The following is a 20,710-nucleotide window of genomic DNA, read 5'->3' on the forward strand; positions in this document are numbered from 1 at the left end:
GCCACTGATTCCTCCCAAACCACTCATTGTTGAATTTGTGATTTCCAACATGTTGTTTAATATTTATGTCCAATGGCCGATGACTGATGAATTATCTATAATTTATCTTCATATGACAAGGATTGAAAAGGATTAGCCAGTAGATTGTTGACGTGATTCATGATGATGACTGCTTGTCTAGCTTGATAGGTAAGATTTTGAAAGTATGATGTTGACTTGATCAGTCCAAGCTATATAACGTGATTTGGCGTAATATTATGTGTGACCTTGAGCCTTCTTGGATGGGCGCTTCTAATGTAACTCAATGGCAGCACCCAAGGGGCTTGAATTTTCGAGCTCTCCCCATAGATTTTGTAGATGAGCGACAGAACACTGAGCCAATCACGGCGCAACTAGAGAACATTACCAACACTACACTCCGTATTTTCCGCAGGCTGCCCCACCACCACAGAAAGCACTGAGCTTGGCTGAAACACCTGCATTTTGGAGCTGCCTTATTCAGAAAAGCTCTGCCCCACCTGCCCTGAATGAGGGGTTGCCACTGATCAACGCAATATTAGCCACTTTCAATGCCACATACCGAAACAAAACGAACTATGCAAGCGATTTTGTTGTAGGCAGAACGCATCTGAGCTCGATTCGATTGCACAAGACTCAGCCTGTACTCTACACAGACCGTTGCCACATAACCAATCAGCGGTGCAGTAGGCCTATATGCAAATAGACCATTGCCATATATGGATCTATGCATTTACTTTGAACTTGGACTGTGTTTATAGCTGTGGTCGTGGGTAGATGCGCTTGTTTTGAGATCAAAGCAAGAGCTGCATGTAGCCACGTGTGCACATTTTGTTCATATCCGTTGCTAGTTAGTGAGTCATTAGCTCAGTTATAGAGAATTTGCAGTCAGCAACAGGGGAGTGATTGCTTCCTGCAAGAGCACAAAACGTGTACATTTCTAGACATCTTTGAAAAGCAAGTCAGGAAAATAGTTTTTGTCGTTGTCTTCAAATCAAATCAAATGTCATTAGTCACATGCAACAGGTGTAGACTTTACAGTGAAATACTTATCTAGCCGACAGTGCAGTTTAAAAAAAATGGATAAGAATAAGAGATAAAAGCAACAAGTAATTAAAGAGGAGCAGTAAAAAATAACAACATATACAGAGGGCTGCTGGTACAGTGTCAATGTGCTGGGCACCAGTTAGTTGAGGTAGTATGTACATATAGATAGAGTTAATTAAAGTGACTATACCTAGATGACAACAGAGAGTGGCAGTGGTGTAGAGAGAGGGAGATGGGGCAATGTGAATAGTCTGGGTAGCCATTTGACGAGATGTTCAGGAGTCTTATGGCTTGGGGGTAGAAGATGTTTAGAAGCCTCTTGGACCTAGACTTGGCGCTCAGGTACTGCTTGCCATGTGGTAGCAGAGAAAACAGTCTATGACTAGGGTGGCTGGTGTCTTTCACAATTTTCAGGGCCTTCCTCTGACACCGCCTGGTATAGAGGTCCTGGATGGCAGGAAGCTTGACCCCGGTGATGTACTGGGCCGTTTGCACTACCCTCTGTAGTGCCTTGCGGTCAGAGAACAAGCAGTTGCCATACCAGGCAGTGATGCAACAGGTCAGGATGCTCTCGATGGTGCAGCTGTAGAACCTTTTGAGGATCTGAGGACCCATGCCAAATCTTTTCAGTCTCCTGAGGGGGAATAGGTTTTGTTGTGCCCGCTTCATGTTTTTAGGGTTTGACAATTACTACCGGAGGTTTATCCGGGGTTTTGGGCAGGTGGTTGCTCCCATTACCTCACTGCTGAAGGGGGGACCGGTGCGTCTGCGGTGGTCAGCTGAGGCGGACAGAGCGTTTTGTCGCTTGAGGACTCTGTTTACCGAGGCTCCCGTGTTGGCTCATCCGGATCCCTCTTTGGCATTCATGGTGGAGGTGGACGCATCCGAGGCTGGGATTGGAGTCGTTCTCTCACAGTGCTCGGGCGTGCCACTGAAGCTCTGCCCCTGGGCTTTCTTTTTGAGGAAGCTCAGCCCGGCGGAGCGAAACTATGACTTGGGGGACCGGGTGCTGCTGGCTGTTGTAAAGGCTCTAAAGGTGTGGAGACATTGGCTTGAGGGGACTCAACACCCTTTCCTCATCTGGACTGACCGCTGTAATCTGGAGTACATCCGGGGTCACACGTTACCTTCCTCTGGTCATCCGGGTATCAATTGGACGGTGCGAAGCCTTAGGGGGAAGTACTGGTGGTCCACTTTAGCTAAGGACGTGAGGGTTTATGTCTCCTCGTGTTCGGTGTGCGCTCAGTGCAAGGCTCCTAGGCACCTGCCCAGAGGGAAGTTACAACCCCTCCCTGTTTCATAGCGGCCTTGGTCACACCTGTCGGTGGACTTCCTGACCGATCTTCCTCCGTTCCTGGGCATCACCACGATCCTGGTCGTTGTGGATCAGTTTTCTAAGTCCTGTCGTCTCCTCCCTTTGCCCGGTCTCCCTACGGAGGAGACACATAACAACTCCAGAATCTCCCTCAAGTGTTCAATTTGGTTGAGATTCGGTGACTGAGAGACACACACACACACACACACACACACACACACACACACACACACACACACACACACACACACACACACACACACACACACACTCACAGCCTTTAAAGCCCCTATGCTCCTTTGAGAGCCCTCTTTCAGTCACTGAGATCCTTACCTCTAGCCATGGTAGCCAAAATAATGGTCACCTGGGCATTTTTATACATGATGGGATGTTTTAATTGGTTAATTAAGTCGGGAACCACACCTGTGTGAAAGCACCTGCTTTCAATATACTTTGTATCCCTTATTTACTCAAGTGTTTCCTTTATTTGGGCAGTTACCTGGATATTAGATTGATATGTCAAAAAAATGTTTCAAATGTTTCTCGTGCGGGCTATGTTGCTAGCTATGTGATCGCATAGAAAGATGTGTGATCTTATTTCAGTGCGGTACTTGGCTTTGATTTTGACTATTTCTAACCTGAAACGATCAAAGTTTATACTGCTGGTAGAACATGAATGGGGGAACGGGATTTCAAAATAAATATTAAAACTGTTTTTTAAAGTTTTTATTAACAACGCATATAATACAATAAGGAAGGGAAGGGGATCTAAGGGACAGTCCCTCACGGAGGGATGTTGACTGCGGTCACGTGGGTCGTACTGAGGTACAGATGTAAAGATCCCTGCTGTTGTTGCCCATTCAAATTAGCCCCAAGGTTGCCTTGTTAAATCTTGTTCATTCTCTTAAATGAAATACCATGACTGTTTTCTCATTAGCTGGGAATGTTATTTGACATGTCTGATGATACAACATACTTTGGTGACATAGTTATCAACCTACTGCATACCCCTTAAAAAATAAATTTCTGTGCACATGGTGTGCTATTAGCATGCTAACACTCATTAAGACAGACTGGTAGAATAGCTAGCATAGCTAGCCATCGCTAGCATTCACTGGTTTAAGTACATTTTGAGTGTAATGGAGTTGACTGGGGACTATGACATGCACAGTATATATAATTCACGGCATTTGGACAGGAGCTATAATCCAGTTATAATACCCCCCCCAAAAATTGTGTGTCCTTAAAGCTTGAAATCAGGCTTGGCTACACTGCTTTCAATGGGGAAAGTTTGCTTCCGTACTTTGTTGAAAACATCACTTTGCTGTGTGTACCTATTGGAGCATCAATCAACTTTTTCAACCTTTTTATTACTTTTTAATTATTTTTTTTACTGTAGGCCACTCTAATAATCCAAATATAGTTGCTGGATAATACTAAATCATATTATGTGCATAAACTGTAAAAAAAATATATATATATATATTTGTTCCACCAGTAGGTGGTGATAGTATTACAGAAAAACAATACCCTTCATACAAAAATGTCTCATCCATCATTCTTAACTTCTTATTGAGCTGATGTTGAGAATGTATTACTCGTGATCTGTTACCAGTCAGTTGCTGCTTATTTACAGAGAGAAAGCACACGATTCAACAGGTGTAGGCCAAAAAACAAAAAAAACAAAGCAGTTTCATTTAGTCTACCATTTCAGTTTGATTAAAAAAAGAGACAAAGAACCCTTACTCTGGAAAGTATAGGCATGCTCTTCCCTCATAAAAATACAAATGAAATCTTCTCATATGGCACAGGCCATAATGAATTCCCCCAAAAGTATGGCATGTGTAGGAAAGGTTATTGCCTACTTATGATAAAAGATTTCGGGATACCTTGAACCGTGTAACATCTACAGTATACTTACAACAACATTCACAGTAATTGCATACATCATTCACTTATCAATAATTCTTCAAACAGTTAATGACAATCTAAATCAAGGTGTTCAAGACTTTCCAGCACAGACAGCACATTATATCAGGGTATATACCAGGGTTTCCCAAACTCGGGTACCCTCCCTGGGTATAACTTATGCAAAACGTGCAAAGTTTGGGAAATCCTACCTGAGGCACATGAACAGTCATTCTGTCCCTCTCTACCAACACAAAGTCACCACCAGTACTTCAAGTAGCAACCATATAACAACAGAGACAACAGTCACAGTGAAAAAAACATCACTAAAACACAATCTATTGCCTGATCCTCCTCCACATGCCTCCAGTCCTCATACATCATTTCCAAACTCCTGTACTGCCGTAAGTGCCTCTTTGCAACTCTCTCGCTGCGGCATGTTCACATACACCTCCTCCTCCCTTGATAAAGGGGTCTCGGGGTCGGCTTGTGGTGAGTCTATCTGGGTGCTGGTAGGTCTGGAGCATAACTCATTTCCTATGTTCACAGGGTAGGTAACAGTGATGTTGACATTAACTAGGGGGACAGATGCCAGAGGGCTGGTGGATTGGGGGCTGGGCTGGGGGGTGCTGGCCAGGATGCTGGGCTGTGGAAGGGTGGACTGGACGGGGCATATTGACAGGCCCTCCAGGCTGTTGGAGCACCCAGAGCCTGACCAGGTCTTAATAGCATCCTGCTGGGTCTCTGCCTGACCGACATTACTGCAGTCTCCTTTCCCCAGCAGACACTATATATATATATATAGAGAGAGAGAGATAAAATATTGAAGCTGTTGAAATGTTCTTGCCTCCAACATGCTTTACTACGGTTAAATGGCAAAAAAAACTCACTTTAATGGCCTCCTTTCCATTTACATCTTCTGTAGAAGATACACGTATGAACTTAGTGAAGGCTGTAAGAGAACATAGTAAACTTACAGTAAAATGTTGTCATTTTCATAGCCATGTTTGCAATCAATTAAAGGGCTATTACAATCAAGTGTTTAACTCTAAAGCTTTACCTTTCTTGTAAATGATAGTGCCTATGATCAGCAGCAGGAACATAACACCTCCGATAGCACCTGCAACTGAAAGATACAAGAGCGGGGGTACAACAAAGCGGTGTAAGTATACGAGAGACGACGGTGGAGAAATGTTCAAACCACGAGAGTGGTCTCTGACACGTGGACTATATAGCTGCCTGTATTTACCTATCCAAAGGTCGACGCCTGGTGATTTTTCTTCCATTGGAGCGATGACCAGTGGATCAGAGGGACTAGATGTCAGCTTTGAGCCCAGGGTGGTTGGTACTGTAGACATATCCATGCTCTGTAGACTTGATGTGGTATGCCCTTTAACAGAGGGTGGTATTGTGGTTGGTGGGCTTGGAGGTGTGGTGGTTTGGAGGATGGAGACCAGTCGTCCATTTACCTTCGGTCCACACACCGCATCGGTGGTGGCTGTACCGTAAGTCTGTACGTCCCTCCCCTGAGACACACAGCTGAGGAGACAGTGTCACAGTCCCCTTGTTAACACCAATGCTGACAGTCCAAATAATTGCTGTGTGTGTGCGTGTCTGTGTGTGTGCGTGCTTGCTTGCATGCGTTTGAGTCACTCACTCTGTGTGGTGCTGACAGATCTGGGTGTAGGAGTGCTGGTCAGAGAAGGTTCCATTGGGGCATGATGCACATTCCACATCCGACTCTGCTGTCCCTGAAACATACACCACAACACACAAACACTCATACTCTTACAGTGAACAGTTGCATTCAAACTTCCAATATAATATTTGACGAGGACAGAAACATGTGGAATCAGTTAGAAATGGTGTCCTACCAGCCTCCTGTCCAGCTGTGGTACCGTCTACAGAGACCCCATGACCAGGCTTGCAGTATGTATAACTGGAACACTCCTTACAGTCCGGGTGTTGGTCCAGTATGCAGTACATCCCAGTCTGGCACGCACACTGGGTCTTGGTGGTGCTGGAGCACTTCTGGACATACTTCAGGCCTTTGTCTTCACGCATAAAGGAATCAAATGCTCGTTAAAGATGACACACGTATCAATGTAGCTGAGTCACTGGAATAATATAACCCACCCACCTGCTGAACACTTGGGACATCTGAAGCATTTTGGGAAGTAATTAAAGGTCCCGCTGTACTGGTCACTAGGACATGGTTCACACGCCGTGTCTGAGGTAGAGCTGCATACAACTTTCCGGCGTGTCCCTGTAATGATATAAATGTATAATTTACAGTAATCATCTCAGTACACGTACATTTTACAGAACCTACCGAGTGCTGTAAAAGTATTGTAATGTTTGAAGTGATCATATCTAGTGCTAAGATTCTAAGGATGTCCTCTCCTCTCAGTTTCATTAGTATTCAGGACCACACCTTACCAGAAGTACACTTGCTGCAGCACAGGTTTACATCTGGGTTATAGTATTCAGCTGTTTTGTTGCGGCAGGATCCGTCCGAGTCTGGTGTGTATGGCAGAGTGTACACCTGTAGGGACAAGGGGACCATGAAGTGCACCTGATCAGGAGGAGGAATGATGAGTAACATGCCCCACCAAGAGCCTTCTATTTAAACTTCTAGTACACTCTTAGAAAAAAGGGTTCCAAAAGGGTTCTTCGGGCTATCCCCATAGGAGAACCCTTTTTGGTTCCAGATAGAGCTATTTTAGGTTCCATGTAGATCCCTCTGTGTAAAGGTTTTAACATGGAACCCAAAAGGGTTCTACCTGAAACCAAGAAGGGTACTTCAAAGGGTTATCCTATGGGGGAAGCCGAATAACCGTTTTAGGTTCTAGATAGCACCTTTTTTTCTAAGAGTGTAGAACCTGAGGGTTGGGTATTGTGTCAGCAAAAAAAAGAAGACATTTTCTATTATATCTGTCGGGGACTGGGGAATATACACTGACACATTTGTGGTATAGTAATTGTTTGCCAGTAGACACAAGACACAATGTACAGACGGTAAAAAAATGTAAACGATCTGTCTGTCTCGTGTTTGACAGGAAGTGGGTGAGGAGATCGGATAGATTTCCAATAAGTTGTCAAGGACTGGCTGTGATGTCTGAATAACAAAGATATGCCGCTGCCAAGGCCTCTCACCATCGTCCTCTCTTGTAGCCTTTTGTACAATGGGACAGAATGCCTCTTCTGACAGGCATTTCCTTTTCCTTTATGGCAGCCATCCAAAACAAACATATCAAATCAGAAAACTGAATCAGGCGTTTTCCTGATTTGATGTGTTTGGTTTTGTGGAACACTCGAGTTAAGCGTGAAAATGAAATATTGAGCTTTACAAAAACGTCAGTTTCTTTTGATGGTGAAATTAATAATGAATTAAATGCTTTTGCACCTAGGTGCTCTGTGCAATATATTTTTTCCAAACAAACAAATAATCCATTGCTGAAAAAACTAAATATCAATGCTACAAGCATACTATACAGACCAGACCATAGGTTATCCAATTTGAAATCATGTCATCCCGAAACCAATACAGATATCTGTCAAATGTTGGAGGAAGTGAAGGTGCTACAAAAAAATACTATACAAATCATTTATAAGTCATAAGGCGTGTGTGTGGTATTGATAGGCCATAGAAGATCATTACATCTGGTGCTATGCCAAATTTGGTGCATAGCCCCTTTGCCATGCTTTACATAGCATGCCATTGTCTTATGTATACTTTCAGAAGCATCCTGATTCCTCTTGTGACAGGTTGACATACTTCATTCAACCCCCTGTCCTGGTGCCCTACTACTAAGAAACAACCCGCTGGCCACCATTTTAAAAGCACAACAAAGTTCAAATGGGAATAACATGTCCGATATTTTGTAATTGTACAATCATTTAATGTGTTATTATCACTGTGCTTGATCTAATAGCACAACCAAATGACCTGGATTGCAGTTGAGATTAGGCTACATTAAATGTACAAATGATCACTGCTGTTCGAGATTGTGCACAGATTTATTATAGCAACTTGGCAGACCTGTTACCTTTGCCCTGCTATCTTGAACATAAACACTTCCTATGATGACATAAGAGGACATTTATAGTTAGAATACAGTGGGCTAACCTCCAAATGTGGCAAAGGATGTGTTACACATTCTAAACTGAAATAAATACTGTTAGACCTAGTTTGTAAAATTGCCTTAACTTTAGGCTATTTCGTGTATTGCAAAAGTAATTTTGATTTGTGTTTGGTTGACTACATTTTAAAGGATATCTAATGGTTGGATAGTTTCATCTGAGCCACTGGCTTAATTCTATTCACCTATTCTATTTAGTTAGAGATGTGAATCCAACATACAGGCGTAGGATCTTATTTTGAGCTTGTTTGCTACAGCGGGATCCTGCAGCAAGAGGAAATGTGAATTACTATGTGGATTATAATTAATGAGAAAAAACATTTCGTGAGGGAAAGTCTGATTTTTTAAAAGTCTAAATTACAGCCTTTTTAAACATCAAATACATTAGAAATTTGCCTTTCCTGCTGTGCAGGACAATTCTCAGCCTAAATGACTACCGACCCGTAGTACTCACGTCTGTAGCCATGAAGTGCTTTGAAAGGCTGATCATGGCTCACATCAACACCATCATCCCAGAAACACTAGACCTACTCCAATTTGCATACCGCCCCAACAGACCCACAGATGATACCATATCTATTGCACTCCACACTGCCCTTTCCCACCTGCACAAAAGGAACACCCATGTGAGAATGCTATTCATTGACTACAGCTCAGCGTTCAACACCATAGTGCCCTCAAAGCTCATCAATGAGCTAAGAACTCTGGGACTAAACACCTCCCTCTGCAACTGGATCCTGGACTTCCTGACGGGCTGCCCCCAGGTGGTAAGGGTAGGTAACAACACATCCGCCACGCTGATTCTCAACACAGGGGCCCCTCAGGGGTGTGTGCTCAGCCCCCTCAGTTTGCATTTCCTGCCGTGCAGGACAATTCTCAGCCTAAATGACTACAGACCCATAGTACTCACATCTGTAGCCCCCTATATATATTGTTATTTTTTACAGCTGCTCTTTAATTACTTGTTACTTTTATCTCTTATTCTTATCCTTTTTTTAAAAGGATGTTGGGGGCTCGTAAGTAAGCATTTCACTGTTGTATTCAGCGCATGTGACTAATAAAATTTGATTTGAAAATAGTGATAAAATTAAGATCCTATATCTGTTTCAAGTTAATAGGATATTTACTGTATTGCTCATTGTGTTTGGTTCACAACACAACCAAATATCAACATTTGAAGGAGATTCACGTCTTCATCTCAACCAAGATCAAACTTGATTTAAAGTGCATTTAAAGTTTGATTTGATCTGATTTAATCCTATTCTTTAAATGTGAGTTTTGGTTGAGATGGAGACGTGAATCCAACATATGAATTATTAATTTGTAGACAAACTGGAATTAAAGCCAAATTAAGTAAATCGCACAGATTGAACTATCCAAGCAGAAGATACATCTGATAATTGGTTACGTTGACAACCAAACCCAATTTACTATCCAGTTTGTCTACAAATTAATAATTTATATGTTAGATCTCTATGTCAAACAAAAATTGAAATTAAACAATAGGACTAAATCTAATCTACTCAAACTTTAAATCCAGTTTGATATATTCCTATTCTTTAACTTAGATTTTAGGTTGAGATGGAGATGTGAATTCAACAAATGAATGATTAACTTGAAGATTACATTTGAAATCAACCAAAGCTTGAAATCCTAGGCCGATATGTATTGTCTATTTTTAGTTGAACCTTGGGTTGAATTGAAACAATTGCTGTTTTTTTGGTATTTTGGGGTATTTTATTAGGATCCACATTAGCAGTTGCCAAAGGCAGCTAATCTTCCTGGTGTCCACACAAAACATGAGACATGACATAATACAGAACATTCATAGACAAGAACAATGTACATGACTTTGCAAATGCTATATAGGCCTAAAGAGTATCATTGATGATATGACATAAAGTATGGTTACATTTAATTTGCTCGGTTAAACCAACCTTTCGGGAATGACTTTGATAGCAACAGTGAATATATTTCGTTATCCATTTCAGCAGATCTCTCAATACTTATTCTCATGATATGACATTGGTACACGTAGTAGTCAGCGACAAGCAACAAAGCTAAGCAGTGCTGGGCTTGGTTAAAACCATGGGAGATCAAATTAATACCTGTTAGACAACTCTCCGGTAGTAGCTGCCTAGACTTTCGTTTTTTCTGACAGTGGATATAATGTTGAAGATCTGACTTGGTTTCAAAGGTACAAATTCAACATATTTTATATGGTTTCTCGATGTTGAAAATTGGTCACAATGATAACATAATCCTTCAATTTCACTCTCAAAACAACAGTTTATGTTAACTTTTTTTTAAATCCTATGTATTTTAAACATATATTCTATGTCACAATACCTTGACAAATTAAGTTGAAAAATCCAAGACAACACAACATTCTCTCGCACAAACACAATTCATAGACCTAGATAAGAGTTAACAATCAATTATTAATGATTCGCTATTTAAAATCAGACTGGTGATCTCATCTGATGATCATACAACACTGCAGAGTATCCCATTCAGCTAAACATTGGTCAGGCTGCACCAGTTACACCGACCTGTTTATCGTTGTCATGGTCGCGTCACACAACATTCACGTCTGAAGGACACTTACCATGTTCTCAACAGGCTGCACCATGATTGCTAGAAAAATCCTTACTGTCAGAACGCCACTTACAGTCCTCAGTATCATGATTGATTTAACTATTATTGACCCTTTAAGATATTGCGAAAAAGTCCATACTGAAACCGTATAGTTAGCCGACAGAAGAACACTCGAATTACAACCTGGAACAAAAGTGCGCGTTTCCTTGAACTGCTGACTAGCTGAGGAAACTGAGGGCGTCTTTGCACTGCAGTAACCTTCGATTTCAATTTCCTCAAGAAGTCCATGTACTGTACCCAAACTGGTAATGATTGCAGAGGCAGTGTCAAGCAGTAATACTTTCTTTCATTAACCTTTTGTAACACAACACAATACAAATGTTAAGAATGTTAACACATGTATAGTCAAATCTTATGTTTAAAATATACATTTTTGCATGCTTTTCCATGTTTTGATCCATTTCAGCCATAGGATCTTGTCATTAACATGTTTATGTTATTCATTCAAAATCTTGTGTTTCTGTGATACTCAGAGGCTGAGAAATTGGCCACCAAAAAGGTGCCATCTAGAACCTAAAAAGGTTATTCGGCTGTCCCCATAGGAGAACCCTTTGAAGAACCCTTTTTGGATCCAGGTAGAACCCTTTTGGGTCCCATGTCGGGGGTAAAGGGTTCTACATGGAACCAAAAATGGTTATCTTATGCGGACAGCCGAATAACCCCTACATTTGCAGAAATTTCTAAAAACCTGTTTTCACTTTGTCATTATGGGGTATTGTGTGTAGAGTGCTGAGGATTTTTTATATCATGTTTTAGAGGGAGGCTGTAACGTTACAAAAAGTGGGAAAAAGTCAAGGGGCCTGAATACTTTTCGAAGGCACCGTACATCTACATCTGTGCGAAATTTGGTAAGTTAACCACAAAATGTTGAGTCACCATTTTCAGCACCACTACTATACAAAAAGAGAGACCATTTTTCATTCGTCCATACTAACACAGAAATCATCGTAAACGGTGTGTTTTGTCGGTAAATACTTGCTTGAAAAAGTTCTACAATTTCAGAAGGATAAAAGAAAAATTGGGGTAATCAAACAGCTCATGCTATGGCATAGCCTACATCACATGCGTTTGTCAAACAGACTAAATATTACAATTGTTCTGTACAGTCCGCATGATTAACAGACAGTGATTGGCTGCCCATAGTCATAGTCAACTACATAAGTGGTTTCACCATAAAGAGATGACTTGAAATAGTTTGTTCATTTGTGTACATTTATGTCAAGGAATAGACTGGAACAGATTGCTATTGTCTGTTATAAAATCATCTTTCTTCTGTCTTCGTTCTGCAGGCTACTGTACATAGCAATGTCTTGATCATAAATTCACAGAACAAAGGTTATAACCAGTGAACATGGCTATGTTTGAGTTTAAATTGTCCAGACAGTCCCTGTATTACTTTACAATGGAAATTGTAAGCTCTTCACACGCCAAACCCTACTTGTTATATAGGTTACTTCCCACCTCATATGAATTTCTTGTCTTCACTGTTTCTGTGGTTGATACACGTAAACTCTCACACTATCTGGCGCCATTGTGTACATGTACCCTATGATGGGAAACTCCGACTCACAGTGTTGACACCCCATATCAAACAGACCATGCATTGCTCTCACAAACTGTCTCAGCACTGCTGTCACAACAGTGACTTACAGTGAATTTGAAACCGTGCCTAGACTATTACATACAGTTGGAACATACTGTCACTCTTTCATAATAGAAGACCCATGAGGGACCCCAGTGGCTTTGGCAATCCTTGTACAGAAGGAAGCCATCCAGTCTAACATTCTTTACAGTAGCAAATAATAATCTGCCTGCATTCTTCCGATAGAGATGATAGTTGATATTGAATGAAGTTGCTCCTCCTCAGGCTTTTTCCATAGTTAATCCTTAATTTCATTTTTTTTCTAGTTCTCAGTTGCTGGTGGCCGGGATGGGGTATCTCAGCTCTTTGCAGGTCTCCTCCTGTGTACTCATTCTCTCTGGCCCCAGAGCAGGGCCCTCAGGGAGGGGGCAGGAGGACTCCTGCTGGGGTGTTCTGGTGAGGGGACAGCCCTCTACCCCACTCTTGACTTGATCCACCTTCCTCTCCGACTTGTTGTATCCCAGGACAACCGTCCCCGGAGAGTAGATGTAAATGGACCCTGAATCAAACACCAAGCACAAACATTAGTCAATTAAACTATTGAAACAGGTGACACATACATTCCTATCTGTTATGCACAGTAAATGCTGATATAAAACCTGGTGAACTTAGTACTGTAATAAATGTACAGAGAAGAAGTGAAAAGCTGGCCTCATTCAGCAGCTTATAGACCCCTTTCTGTGTTTACAAACATTGAGGGCAATGCGCGCAAGTTGGTGGCATAACAAGGGGGAGTTCTTATAGAACGCCAGCAAAAAAGCCTCTATTTACATATTGCTTATTAGTGCATTTCACACTACTTTTGGATTATAATTGGATTTTAAGGCTCGTATGAATGTCCTGCTTAATATAATGTTTGTGTCATCATCACAAATCAACTGCATTATACTTAAAAAAACACTTAAACTTCAACCAATAAAATGGCTCTATGGCTAGCTTTTGCTACAGCCTATATTAATGAGTGTTAGCATTATAGCTAACAGCTGCTGCATCCAAAATAGTTATTTTGCAAAGATCACAACCAAATATAATCTAAGCGACTGTTCATGCAAGAATTAAAACATCATTGTAAGGGTATGAGAACCCCAAAAAGGTATTTTGTTTAGAAGTAATAAAAAAGTTAATTTAGGCTGTGTTTAATGGGCGCAGATGGCAATGGCTTTCTTAAAGAGTCGCGCGTGTCAGTGCGTGACGTCATTGTGTCATGTACTGGAAAAGAGTCTATACATTATTCTATTTCTGTGTGACCTCTGACCATGCTTTATACACTGCAGCACTGCACTGGTACCACTGTGTCTTGGCAGTGATATTTGAACAGGAAGTTTAAACTAGAAGAAGTATGTCTCAACTCACAGCCAAACAAAACAACTGGAAAGGGAAATATGAACTCGGACGCAAGTGAGATTAAACAAACTTCCTTGCCGAAGAACAAAATGTTTCCAGACCCGAGTTTCTCCGGACCTTTAGCCCCCTAGTTTTCAGACACGCTAGAGGAAATATGCCTGTCCAAATGTGGCTACACGGCACGCAAACATAAGATACAGTGTAACAATATGATATCAAAACAGTGTAGTAATATCAGTACTAGCGCAGAGCGATGCACTACACTTACCCACTGTGTTGCTAATGTTCTCTCCACCAGAGTGGTCCACTGTGACCTGCTTCATGACCCCTGGAGGTAGCCACCCTGCACCATCCTGTCTAGGATTTCCCCCAGTCTCACTCCCCAGAAGATGCTGGGCCTCCGTGTATGGGCAACTCTCCTGTGGTGGCTGGGCCTGTATATAGGAAGCCGTCTATAGGGCAGCAGGACAATGATAGCTCTCCCACACATTATAGCTCCCTCTTAAACCTTCCTTACAAATCTGCTCATCCTAAAGGTAGAGACACATTCTCACACAGTGACCCATTTGACTTTTGAGAAGTCAGCGTTTATTCTTCTAGCAACACTACAGAAGTTCGATACATACTTTATGCAAATAGAGAATTAGTACTGTACTCACATTTATACCAAATACTGGACCTAAAGGAAAATAAAAGAAATCAAGAAATCAAAATGCATATTGTATATGCATGTATACACCACAATGTTTCACTGTCTCCCTATAATTATTGTAAGTGTATTTATTTACTGTGTTTTATAGAAAGGGAAACATGGCATGTAATCTGATGCATCACTGCATAACGTGTTTGTGTTATCTAACCACTTTACTCGCTCACCTTTCCACTTGTCTAGGGACTTCAGTGACCTCTCCTTACAACGGACAAAGTAAACAACCAGCAGCACGACAACCCCTAGTAGCCCACCTATCAGCAGCAGCCAAGGGAGAGTGGAAGGGCTCGGTCCAGTATCTGTTGCTGAGAGATGAGGTGAGTCTGGGATGAGCAGAGGGAAAAGGTGCTTCATCAGTGTTATGGAGAGGCAGAGAGACAGGAGCAGGAAGCCTGAAATGCTGAACCTGTCAGTGTTATGTTACTTTTACTGAATATAACAGACCCTTTAAGAGCCTATACTAACTATAAATGTATTACTGAAAGAATGAATCATCTAGTAGAAATGGAGAGACGGGATACTCTAGTCTTCTGAGAAGCATACCATTGTCATCTGTGGTAAGAGGTGCAGAGGCAGACTCTGCAGGTGAGGTGTTACTGTCCACCTTGCTGGGGTTTCTCCTGGTGGTGAGCTTTGTGTTGGGGTCAAAGGAGCTGTGTTCAGTGACTTGTTTCCTAGTTGGGAGGGAGGTAGAGGGCTCGCTATGGGCTTGGGACAAAGAAGGCCTGGTGAGTAAGGCTGGTGAAGGGTCTGCAGATGTGTCAATTGTGGCTATGAGAAAGGTTGGAATAAACAGAGAATGAGTGTGAATAAATGGCAGGACAATGAAACCTCTAGTGCTGGACTGGTGAAGCATGTTATTAAAGCCCTCCAGTGGACAGAGCAGGAAATGCTTGGATTCACTCAAGTGAGAGAAAGCTCTCATAAGAGCCATACCATCAGGAGATGTAGACCCCACCAGGCCAGATGGGGATGCTATGATGAGGGGTTTTCGGGTGGTGCTGACTCCACTGGAGGTAGAAGAATGAAAGCCTATCTCTGAGCTGTGGACAGTTGGAGGCGCAGTGGTTGTAGGAGAGTTAGGGGAGGTCTGGGCACATACACAATCCTGAGTGGCAGTGCCCTCTGTCACCATAGTCATTCCCTTATGGCCACAACTGGGGAGAAGCCAGGAGAGAACTTGTGAGGTGGTTTATCTAAATGAGAAAGTGCAGTGTTGGATACTAGTAGGTATAATAATTGAATTTACTGTAAAAGTAGGCCGTGTGTACAATTGTTTGCTTCAAATTACTCATTAATCCACTAGAGGGAGATACAGCTTAACAGGTCAAGTCTTTATGGTAGGCAGAGAATGTCTGAATCAGCTCAGCACCAGGGCTGTATAACTGTGGACTTACTATGTGTGGGGTTTGCAGGACATGGTTAGGTTTGGTTTGTTAGAGAAGGTTCCGGGCGAGCACGGCTTACACCTCCTGCAGGTATACTGGGCAGCGATTTCACAGAAAAAGCCACTGTCACAGTGGCACTCGCGGTTTGAGTCCCGGCCGCATTCCTTCACCTGCGTCAAGTGCTGGTCAACTTTGCCCGCAAACAAAGACACGCAAACACACAAATGAACTCATGTAAAAAATAATGATGGCATTTTATATTAAACTATTGTTACCAATGTACATGTTGTATTTCCTTGAGGTAAATAATTAATGATGGGTATGACGTTTAGTGTAGAGGAATGAAAGACCACAATGTAAATGCCTAAGTGTAAAAGTTACCTGAGCAGGCGTCGCTGCAGCGGTCACACTTCGGAAGGCCGTTCTGCATGTACCAGTAGTAGCCATCGGGACAACGGACACACTCACACTTGTCAATAATGAATTCTGCAAAGGACAAAAGACACGTGTTCACATAGGTATCAACATCCTGATGACACACTTGTTCCGTCTCTGACTCTTTCTTTTTCACTTTCAGTGCATTTACAGTCCCTTTAGTATGTATGTACCATGGGTTCACAGAAGTTAGGAGCCATGGAATGGAAGATAAATGATTCCTAAAAGACTGTTCTGAATGTGGAGAGTTGCCTGCCATTACAGTAGACTGACCAAACTTTAAAGATAGTCACTCACGATAGCATACTATATAATATGTATGATGCCAGTGCCAGTGTCTTTTCACGGACGGTGTCAAAGAAATGTTGTGGTAGGACGAAATGACAAAAAAATGAAGTTGAAGTGGAAGTACTTAAAATGAGCAGCTAGGTTTCCATCCAATGAGGTTTCCATCCAATAGGCGACAGATTTTCATGCAAATATTCTAGAATCCGCATGAAGAAAATATGCACATTTTTCCGTCAGTGGTGTGTTTCCACCAAACAGACTTGTTGTGGATAAAAATCAGTGTCTGATGACATAGTGCACACAAAATTGACTTTGTAGCTTAAGTTTTCATTTACTGAAAAAAATCTAAAAGTTCAATGTGTTTCCATCGCATTTTCAACTGGACCAATAGACACAAAAACTGTTGCGTTAAATAGTAAACGTGCCTACTCTGGGTTTGGGTCGTTCGCTCTAGCCAACAGCTCGCAGATACACTGCAGGTAGGCTAGTCTACATGATTACATTATTATGGTTAAATGTATTTTAATTTGTCAAAACGGCAGTCAAGCAGCAATCACATCACCAGAATAAGACCCTTGATATTTATTGGAAAGGAGCATCAAGATCACTGGGCACTTTCACCATCCTGTGAAGTTCATCGTAACTTATTTCATCTGTAGCCTAATAAACTGCATGTTTCCCCGAGTCGTAGTGGGAGGACCACACACCATATCATCGCGTGAATCCAAGTTTACTTCGATGATGGCCATTTTATCAATATTTACCCATAAAGGAGTTTCCACCGCCATTTCTCACATAATACATTTCTCACAAGATCCGACCATGTCGAATGAATAAATTATCTGTCAGCATTTTTTTTTAAATATACCTAAATGTCCTGTTTCCATCACAGCTATCATGCTTTAAAAAAAATAATGTATGACTTCACCTGCATAACGACTGTGGATGGAAATGTATTTTGTTGTGACAGCAGTATCTCCTTCACACGGACACAGAGAGCTGACTGTATCTGTCATTTATTTGCATGTCAGTGGGTCAAAACAGGAACAAGCAGCATTTGTGGCTTGCAAATAAAGGGCATCTCCCAAAATCTATTCCAAATGATGTGACAGACAGACTGTTCAGTCATCACAAAGGTCATCGATGGCTTCCTTATCCACCAATATCACATTCCACAGAAAACGATATACTGCATGTTCTCAGCTACTTCCTGTGCCATGAGGTTTCACCACAGGCTCCAGAGTGCCAGTTTCTGACAGTTTAGAATTAATGATCAATCACTAGATCAGGGATGGGCAACTGGCTGATCAGGGATGGGGGGGGGGGGGGGGGGCGACGACTCAGTAATAGAATACACAAGGTACAATTTCGACATTTGGTTGTGCATCAGCATTCACTCAATTAGCCCATGCCTGCAAAAAAATAATAGATTGTTAAATTAATCTAGAGGTCAGATATCTAAACTTGTAGTAAGCATGGCCGAATTACCGACCTGGGTGGGGCCCATTTATTATCAGTTATCATATTAAAAACTGCATCCACCCTATGGCAAAATGTGTAGAATTGCAAAACTGCTACTTTTTCTCTCCACCACATGGCAAAATGAGTGGAATTGCTGGATGAAAGCAAGAAGTAAATACACCTTGTAACACTGAGACAGTAAAAGTGGGGTAAAAGATTACACCTATCTAGTTCAGGGGGATAAACTGATGGCTTTACCTGGGTCACAGATTTGAGGACAGCTGGTCAACAATACAGAGGATACCTGGGAGAGATAGACAGAGAGAGAGAGAACCATGATCATTAGAGGAATCATTATTTTATTTTTGCAACAACAGAATATTCCAGTTCCCAGAGTGAAGTCCAGCCATGATGCAGAAGAGTTACTTTCCCTCAGCCCTCTGGCAGTAATCTCTCATGGACAGACTATGAGCATCTGACAAAATTACGCTCAAGGTAAACCGAGATGACTCTGCCAGTAAACAGATGATAAACCTTGCAACATGGAAATGCCATGGCCATAACCTACGGAGTTAGTTATCTACACTACACCTACACTTCCTGGCATAGCCACAGGAAGGGGAGGGGTTGTCTGCCCTACAGATGGCTATATTGGTCTGCTAATACAGAAGTCCCGGTGCACTACATTTGTGGATTTTTTACATTTATTTTTAATTTAATATTTTTTGTTCAATTCAGATTTTTCAGAGGGTGCTGCACCCTTAGCACCTCTATTTCCCACAGCTATGCTTCCTGGTGGCAAAACTCACACAGTTCAGAAAAAAAGTGACTGTCACAGAATGTACCAAGAACAACCTGATAAAACACCTACACAAAGAAAAACTAGTACAAACTAGGTTAAAAGGTCTGCTTCACACACACTCATGTTTATGTTGACACAAAAACTGAGTTTATTTTGGCTGTACTGGCAATAAAAACAGCAATAGGCCAAATCAATAATGGTTCTGTCATAAAGCTTCTCTAGTTCACTATTTGGTAAGCACCAAAATAACAATCACAATTTCAGCTGTTATAATAACTGTTAATTATAGATTCACAAGCTATCTAAATCTATAAACTAATAATTAACATACAATAAACTAATCCCCCGATGTTAACAAAAATGTTGAGACCATTCTTGATTTCAGTGAATTAACTGCTCTATAAAACTCTGCACAATACTAGAATGACTACATTTACTGGCAGTGTAGGACAAATTGCAGGCAGGCTCACGATAAAAAAAAAAGGTTTCAGTTTCTGTAAGAGCAGTGCCCTAACTTGTAATTGTTTTATGTTCACTTGTTAATTTTCATCTTTCATATCTGAAAAGTAGGCTACACCTATCAGTTTAGAAAATATTTTATATTGCAATATATAACATAAAATATGATAGACTACTGTAATTACAAGTACAAAATATGTATCATTAGCACAAATAATAACAGCAATAGCAACAATCATAATTACATTCGCATAACATCATAATCAACCACCATCATCATCTCTTCAATAATCATAAATAGGTCATCATAATTATGTTAATTATCTACGTCTCTTGTCATCATCATCCTCATTTTAAAAAAATCACAGTTAAATCACAGTACCTAAACTAAACCCAATAACATCTGTAAAACATACAGTAGGCCTACTTACCAGATTAAAAAGGCAAAGTATTCTCAAAGGATGTGAGGTAATATGGCGTTGATAATCCATTTCGCACTATAGAGAAGTTATCTGTTAAATGTAGTCTTTCAAAAGAAACCAGCAGAATACAGTTAGTTCAATTACCATGCCTGGTTGAATCTCTGGTCAAGGTGCTAAAATATGCAGCGGAAGTTTTGTTGATGTTCGAGTTTAGCGGGGTACGTCATCAGTGGGTTGTCCAATAAAGAAGCAGATAAATATAGCGCGCTTGTTGGCCACTTCCGCCTTTGGTAATCTCTTGTGGACAGACGTATGTAATTTAAATGGTCATTGGTCATCATGTCTAGATGGATACAGTTGTTGTCAAAAGTTGTTTTTTGCATTTTCGCTAACCTTAACCCAATTATCCTAACCTACTGCATAAATTCTCCTAAACCTGGTATGAAAAGTACATTTCGACAAAAGCTGTATCCCTTCTTAACAAAACCCTGGTAATGGGAAATTGTATAAAAATGCCCAGTTGCCCACTATTTTGGCTACCATGGCTAGAAGAGATCTCGGTGACTTTGAAAGAGCGGTCTTAAAGGTGCATAGAAGGTTCATTAGAGAACGCTGTTTGAGATATTTTATTTTGAAGACAAACCGCAAATTCCACTATTTTGGCTAATCCTT

At 41.3% G+C, this 20,710-nt stretch overlaps 2 protein-coding genes across 2 annotated transcripts; both read right to left on the minus strand.

Moving 5' to 3' along the window:
- Nucleotides 1-3,091: 3,091 nt before the first annotated feature.
- On the minus strand, nt 3,092-11,571 carry LOC139413323 (tumor necrosis factor receptor superfamily, member 1B). Its single transcript, XM_071160544.1, has 9 exons — nt 11,039-11,571; nt 6,728-6,833; nt 6,429-6,554; nt 6,163-6,342; nt 5,946-6,039; nt 5,538-5,827; nt 5,349-5,414; nt 5,179-5,240; nt 3,092-5,075 (listed from the first exon to the last, which is right to left on the minus strand). Exons 1-9 carry the CDS (start codon nt 11,114-11,116, stop codon nt 4,662-4,664), a joined length of 1,416 nt encoding a protein of 471 aa, XP_071016645.1. The 5' UTR covers nt 11,117-11,571; the 3' UTR covers nt 3,092-4,661.
- Nucleotides 11,572-11,682: 111 nt separating this feature from the next.
- Nucleotides 11,683-20,218, minus strand: LOC139413322 (tumor necrosis factor receptor superfamily member 21). The gene is made up of 11 exons (XM_071160543.1): nt 20,183-20,218; nt 20,048-20,113; nt 18,614-18,659; nt 16,553-16,657; nt 16,181-16,361; nt 15,720-15,940; nt 15,327-15,554; nt 14,951-15,106; nt 14,734-14,753; nt 14,343-14,508; nt 11,683-13,229 (listed from the first exon to the last, which is right to left on the minus strand). Exons 1-11 carry the CDS (start codon nt 20,183-20,185, stop codon nt 13,000-13,002), a joined length of 1,422 nt encoding a protein of 473 aa, XP_071016644.1. The 5' UTR covers nt 20,186-20,218; the 3' UTR covers nt 11,683-12,999.
- Nucleotides 20,219-20,710: the final 492 nt, after the last annotated feature.

The sequence above is a fragment of the Oncorhynchus clarkii genome, chromosome 7, assembly GCF_045791955.1.
Source record: "Oncorhynchus clarkii lewisi isolate Uvic-CL-2024 chromosome 7, UVic_Ocla_1.0, whole genome shotgun sequence".
NCBI classification, from domain to species: Eukaryota; Metazoa; Chordata; class Actinopteri; order Salmoniformes; family Salmonidae; genus Oncorhynchus; species Oncorhynchus clarkii.